The 7,441-nt window shown below is 43.0% G+C and overlaps 1 protein-coding gene across 1 annotated transcript in view; it reads left to right on the forward strand.

Annotated features, from left to right (window-relative positions):
* Positions 1 to 4,501: 4,501 nt before the first annotated feature.
* TNPO3 (transportin 3) overlaps positions 4,502 to 7,441 on the forward strand; it is a 102,906-nt gene continuing 99,966 nt past the window's right edge. The window contains 1 exon segment of the mRNA XM_007955403.1: positions 4,502 to 4,621. Within this exon segment, the coding sequence (XP_007953594.1) occupies positions 4,502 to 4,621 (120 nt within the window).

The following is a 7,441-nucleotide window of genomic DNA, read 5'->3' on the forward strand; positions in this document are numbered from 1 at the left end:
TTGAACCACCAGCCTTCTGGTTAGCAGTTAAGTGCCTTAGGCACTATGCTACCAGAGTTCCTCCCTTTTATCCTACAAGTGGGCTTTTACTATCCAAGGCAACTGTGATTGCTGCTCCTGGCAGCTGTGAAATTGAATCCAAGGGTATTGTCCTTTAGTGAAGCATAATCCAACTCCGTCGATGTGGTTAGCACTGCTTTACTATGATCTGTGTGCCAAAGGAGAAACCAGGTGTTATTTGATTCTTTCAGGCAAGAATGAGGGCCTACTCTCAACTCTCCAAAGCTAGTGGTAGTAATGGCAGAGTATTCATCAGAATTCTTGATGGCAAGTGACAGAAACTCAATTTGAATTAGCTTAGGAAAGAAAAGAGGATTCCTAGGGAGGGCTGAAGAATCCAAACAAGTGAAGAATGAGAACTGGGGTAGATCAAATGCAGCCTTGGTGACTTCTCCCTATTAGCACAGTGGCTTGACTCACCCTGGGGTTTAGAGGATGGAGAAGGAAGAGTGAAGGGACCAGAGAAGAGAACCAAGGAGGGTTCTGTGGGACTACAACCAATGCTTCATGTAACCTGAAGTTCTTCACAATTGTGAGTGCCATTCCATAGCTGATTTGAGCTTTTACAGAAACCCTCAGGCAGCTCAAGGGAGTGTAGAAATTATACTCATGTCTGCAGAGGACCTCATGCACTGAGGTGTGGCCTTCGACCCTTAGGCAATTTCATCACTAGTGAGTAAAAGAAACACTTTTTTTTCTTCTTTTCTTCAGAAAATCCACCTTCTTCTTTATGAAACGTTTCATGTGCTTATAGGAAAAAGGGATGGGAGCACTTTTTGTTGGGGTTAGGGTTGGCACATAAAATTTTGTATCAGAATCCAGTTTTCCCATGTGGCCATTGTGTCCAAGGACAAAAGATATAGAGGTTTTGGAATTTCAAATATTTCATATTATTATCGATTGAATTGTGTCCTCCCAAAATATGTGTTGAAGTCCTAACCCCCGTTCTGTGGGTATGATCTTATTTGGAGATGGGGATTTTATTTTATTTTTTATGTTAATGAGTTCATACCAGAATAGGGTGTGTCCTAAATGTAATCACTTTTGCAGTTTATAAAGAGCAGAATAATAATAACACTAAAACCCATTGCAGTCAAGTTAATTCAGACTCATGGTGACCCATGTGGGTCACAGTAGAACTGCACTCCATAGGGTTTTCAACAGGGTTGAAATGGTTTGGTCATGGCCAATGGAAACAAGGGCCCTGTGTGTGTTGCATAGCAACCAAATCTCATCAGATTTTGACTCAAGTAGGGAACAGATGGGAGCTTTGGTGGTGTAGTGCCCAAGGCATTTGACTGGTAACCAGAAGGCTGGTGGTTCAAACCCATCAGTCACTCCTCGGAAGGAAGGTTGGGCAATCTACTTCCATAGAGATACCACCTTGCAAACCCAAGGAGGGATTGCCATGAGTTGGGACTGACTCGATGGCAGTGACTTTTCTTTTTCTTTTTCTTTTTTTTAGGAAACAGGCAGTGGTGCCCCACTCAAAGACGGCAACCAACTGACACACATTCAAAGTGGTGCAGTCAGCTGTCACTTTTGAGCAGAGCACCACTGCCAAAAAACCAAACCCACTGCCATTAAGTTGATTCTGACTTATAGGCACTCCACAGGACACAGTAGAACTGCTGCCACAGGATTTCCAAGGCTGTAAATCTTTACAGAAGTAGACTGCCTCATCTTTCTTCCATGGAGTGGCTGGTGTGTTCAAACCACTGACTTTTTGGTTAGCAGCCAAATGCTTTCACCACTGTGCCACCAGCCTGTTTCCTACCCTAAATCTGATGCAGGAGATTTGGTTGCTATGCAATGCATACATTGCCCTTATTTCCATCAGCCATGACTGAACTATTTTGAGCTGGTTCCAAACCCTGTTTTTCAATGCAGATCACCAGGCCTTTCTTGCAAGGTGCATCTGGGCAGGTATCAGCTGCCACCTTTTGGTTAGTAGTTGGTTTTTAACCATTTGTGCCACCCAAGGACTCTCTGTATGGACTTGCACATTTTATTTATCTATTCATAAGTTAATAGACATTTGAATTGGTTCCAATTTTATTTATTTATTTTTAAAATAATGAATTCTATACTTTTGTGTGTACAACTTTCTGTGTGGGCATATGTTTTTATTTCTCTTGGGTGCATACCTAGGAGTGAAGTTGCTGGGTCATATAACCTACCAGCTGCTCCACAGGAGGAAGATGAGGCAATCTACTTCCGTAAAGATATACAGCCTTGGAAAACCATTGGAGGTTGCTACAGTTGGAACTGACTTGATGGCAATGGGTTTGGTTTGGTAATTCTATATTTAACCTTTTGAGGGACTGCCAGACGATTTTCCAAAACAGCTGCACCAATTTATAATCCCATCAGCATGTACCAGGGTTCCAATTTCTCCATATCTTCACCAACACTTGTAATTATTGCCTTTTTATAGTAGCCATTCCTGTGGGTGTGATGTGATGTTCCATTGTGGTTTTGATTTGAATTTCCTAAATTACTAATGATGTTGAGCATCTTTTCAAGTGTTTACTGTCCATTTGTTGCTTCTTTGGAGAAATGTCTATTCAAATCCTTTATATATTTTAGATACCAATTCCTTATCAGATATATGATTTGCAAATATTTTCTCTCATTCTTTGGATTGTCATTTCACTTTCTTGTGGGTGTCCTTTGACACACACAAGTCTTTAATTTTGATAAAGTCCAATTAATTTCTTTTTCCTTTAAGTGTCATATCAAAGAAACTATTGCCTGATCCAAGGTCATGTTTTCTTTTAAGAATTTTATACCTTTAGGTCTTAGGTTTAAGTTCAATGATGCCTCCTTTATTCATTCATTTATTTTTGGTATATGGTGTGAGGTAAGGGGTCCAGTTGCAGTCTATTTATACTGTATTGAATTGCTTCTCTTTCTTTCCAATCAGAAAGTTAACTCTTTAAGGAGACCAAATTGTCCTAAATCATTTTAAATGAATGAATGAAGTAACTAAAAGATTAAGTTTATTTTCTTTTGTCTGATATTATATCAACTCTGTGCAGTTAAACATTAACAATTCAGAAGCAAACTAATACATAAGATCAAAGAGATTGTGCAGGTTTTGGAGTGAAACTGATCAAGATTCCAATTCTGACTTTCATTTAAGAACTGTGTCATCTTGGGCTCCACTGTGCCTGAGTTGGGGTGACTGGCAGCAGATGACAATAAATTTTGGGCAAGTTACATAACTGTTTCTCATTAGGTAAAATGATAATTTGTTTGGTAACATTGTTATTAAGTAACTTTGGGAAGATTGTGAATGACATCTTGTATCTACATTGTAAGCATTCATCAAATAGTAGCAGTTATTTGCTGCCTGCTAAGAAGTAGCAATAATGTTGAGAAATTCCTTAACAAACTGTTACTTTTTAACCCAACTATGTCCATAGATCCCAACAGTTCTATTTTCTTTTGTGAATTCAAGTGTTAGACAACTGAGTTTTTATTGGGAAAGAAAGGCATGCACAAAGTTACAATTCAACGCCAGAATGACCCTGAATACGTATGCAAGTGCTCTGGAGTTCAAAGCATCCTGAGTGGTAGAATGAAACACCCCTTTTGAAAGTAAGGACTTGGAAGGGGGCTGAAGAGATTCTAGACATTTAGCGTTATTTCAACGTGGCATCTATTTTAGGTTTAAGTTAATTGATTACGCCTCTGTCTTCTTCACTAGAGTCAGCGCAGGGTCAGTGATTTAAAGTTATCTTTGGGTCTCTAGTACACTGGACACTGGATGGTTGAATTGACATGCCCGATGCGTGGGGGCCAAAAATGATCTCTGAAGAGGGACGGGGAAGTTAGGATAGGGAAGGAAAGACCCAGGCTCCATTGCCAAGAAGAGTAGAGCAGGCCAGGGGACATAAGTCGGTTCTACAGCTCTAGCCTGACCCAATAAGCATAGTGCATTAAATCCAAGCGCTTCTTCCCGGGTGCTGCTCCGGCACAATCACTTCCGGAAGGGGCGGGAAGACGAGAAGGCGTATTGGAAAGGAGGCCGTTTGCAGAGCACGCGGCGGAAGTGTGCCAAAGGTATCTGTGCTGCCGCTTCCGGTCCGGGTAAACGAGGCTCAGGTCCCAAGCGTGGTTTGTGTCTGGCGGGGATAGACTTCTCGGGGAGAGACAGCGGTGAAGAGGCGAGCACCAGCGTCTGGACTCAGAAGTCTAGAGCCTAGGGGAAAGATTGGAAAAAAAGGGCAGGAACTTGAATACGACCTGACCGCTGTTTCCGAGGGGGCAACTTCCACGCAGAACCCCTCTGCCCTGGTAACGGCCAAAGAGGAGGAGATGGCGCCAGTCAGGGAGCGGCCGTGGCCGAGACACTGAGGAAGCGTAAAGGCGGAGCAACCGGAGAAACCTCGGAAGAAGAGCCGGAGCCATCGCTGCCGCCCCTGCCACCACCACCATGGAAGGGGCGAAGCCGACTTTGCAGCTCGTGTATCAGGCAGTGCAGGCGCTTTACCACGACCCAGATCCCAGTGGAAAGGAGCGCGCCTCGTTTTGGCTTGGGGAGCTGCAGCGTTCGGTGAGGGGCCCGAAGAGGCCGTTCTGCGCCGCGGGTCAGGGGCGGAGTGAGACCCAGGCTCGAGAAGGCAGCTTCCACCCGGCTTTTGGTCTCGTGAGGTTCTCTTTGGGGAGGAGCTGCTGCGGCGGGGTGGGGCTGCGAAGCTACACCTTACCGCTTCTCGGAAACTAGTGGCAGCTGGTCGGTTGCGAACCGGCCCTTTTCCCAACCCGTAAGATCGGATGTGTAGGTCCCACACTTCTCGCTTGTGGCATAGATCTAGTCCGTAAGTTTTACACTTGCTACTGCTTCTTAGGCCCTACTCTTCCGTTTCGTCTTCTTCAACTCAGTGATCGGACTGGGTCCCAATCCCAGTCCACCTTCCCCTTAGTTAAGGATGCTTTATCTGTATTCGCCTGCCCCCTCCGGCCCGGGTTCAAGTGTTGCATCTGGCAATTTCTTCCCAGTCGTAACCTTACTCAGCACCTCACTCACTGTTCCTTGTCGATTCTCACTCTAGGTTGAGTTCATTATTCTCGAAACTTCTCAGGTTTCTAGATTCTTACGTGAGTTTCCCCCTTGGTTTTGCAACATAGTGTAAAGAAAAAAGTATGGATGCTGGTTTCAGAAAATCTTTGGCTTTCTCATTTTGTTTCATATTGGTTTTCTGATTTGGTTACTGACCTGACTCAGGTTTTCATAATGATCAGTTCTGCAGAACTGGTGTGAGCATCCTGTGAGGTGTTTGAGAAAAGCCCCTTTTTACCTAAAATTACAAACTCTCATACCTGTCTATTGCGTTATTTCGGTATTCTTTGATTCATCTGTCTTATGCTTCCTCTCCCAAAGTTTCACCTTTGCCTTTGCTGTTCGTTATTTCTGTGCAACTGAAGCAGCTTGTACAAACTGACTAAATACCCACCTTAACGTTCTTATTTTTGCATTTTATACTTCCAAAGGTACTTTAAACATTTTACCCCCTTCTTTAAAAAAAGAAAAAAACAAATGTATATATAAAACCAGTCTGTGGCCAGTGCATAGTAAATTATTTCAAAATATGCAACTTTGAATATTACGCTTTTTAAAATTGTAAAAAATATATAGATGGCATTTGACAATTCATTGTTTGTTAGTTGTTAACACTTAATTTTAAAGTTTGGACTCAGATCCTCCTTTACTTGGTGGATAAATAAGGCCCACTTTAAGCTACACAAGAAAATTATTCACATTATATTCGCATGCAGTGTTTAGTCAGCTTCTGTGATCTGGGAGTCACATGACCCTGATTATCTTACAGTTTCTTGAAGTATAAATAGGGATAATGCTACATCATACTGTATACAAAAGCCAGCTCTTCTCTTCTTTATTGTTGTGTGTATGTAAATCAGTATTTGCGTGCTTACCTTGTACTAGCAAGTGTTCTTGGCCTTGGTGTATGGAAATGAGCTAGACAGAAATTTCTGCTTAATCACATAGGGGGTAGCTATGATTAAATGAGCTAATACTTATAAAGAGCTTAGAATAGCTCTTGACATGTAGAGCTCAAAATGTGTTGTTATCTGCCGTGGAGTCGGACCCGACTCATACCGACCGTTCCTTGGGTTTCCGAGGCAGTATCACTACAGAAGTAGATTGCCCAACCTTCCTTCTGAGCAGTGGCTGGTGGGTTTAATATAATCTCTTGTTTTCAATATTATACTCCTGTCCTTTGCTGGGTCTGTTGTCCCAGAGTCCCTCTACTTCAGTCTTCCCAAAGTAGACCTTGAGTCTTCTGTGATGATGCCACTCAGGAAGGTAGGAATCTTGGGAGTCTGCTGGCTTCTTGCACGGATTTTCAACGTAGCCCCGCACCTCTTTGTTTTCAGCTCCACCTGTGCATCTGCCTTCCGTTGTCCTTGGTGCTTTCCATTCCTGAGCCTTTCTTGGATTTTGGAGTGTAAATCAGGTTGTCCTTTGGCTTCTCATTTTCATCCCATCTCCCCTCTCCCCACCAGGCGAGCCTTCTCAGATCTTCTAAGACTTTAGCGTTCCACTTTCCACAGTTTTGTTGGCATCTGTCATATTTCTATTCTCTTTGTCTTTCTGGGTTCCTGCCTTTATTATTATTTCACATTAGTGGCTTTACTCTCGTTTTAGGGGATTTTTGGAAGGACCCCGAGGCAAACAAATGTGCTCAGTCAGTTAGGCCATGTTAAACAGAATACCAAACCGAACTGTTGCCCTGAAGTCAATTTCTATTCATACCTGAGTAGTACTGTCCCACAGGGTTTGCAAATCTTTATAGAAGCAGACTGCCTCATCATTTTCTTCCTCAGAACAGCTGGTGGGTTTGACCTGCTGACCTTTCAGTTAGCAGCTGAATACTTTAACCACTGTGCCACCAGGGCGCCATGTTAAATAGAAGTCCCTGTATTCTTGAACTTCAACAAAATCTCAATTCATTGACTGTCTCCTTTACTTTTTCTTTATTAGGTTTTCCTGTCTTTACTTCTCTCCTTAGCCAATTTGGATCCCAAAGTCTATCATTCCAATTGCTTTCCTAGGTAGACGACCATAAGCCCTTCTCTGACTTGGTAAACTTCAGCATGGGTAACGCCATGCCCCGCCTCCTGTCAGACTCAGGTATGCTCTGCATCTTAGCTTCTGTATTCTCAGGGATCTTAATAATTTGGTTATCTCCCGCCTCACCTTGTATCCTCAGACTTCTTTATTGGGTTCTTTTCATCAGCGTAGAATGAGCTCTGGTAGCACAGTGCCTAAGGCGTCTGACTGCTAACTGGAAGGTTGGTGGTTCAAACCCACTAACCCACTCCACAGAAGTAAGGCTGGGCAATCTACTTT

Source organism: Orycteropus afer, unplaced genomic scaffold, assembly GCF_000298275.1.
Source record: "Orycteropus afer afer isolate SDZICR_OR568_19922 unplaced genomic scaffold, OryAfe1.0 scaffold00501, whole genome shotgun sequence".
Classification (NCBI taxonomy): Eukaryota; Metazoa; Chordata; class Mammalia; order Tubulidentata; family Orycteropodidae; genus Orycteropus; species Orycteropus afer.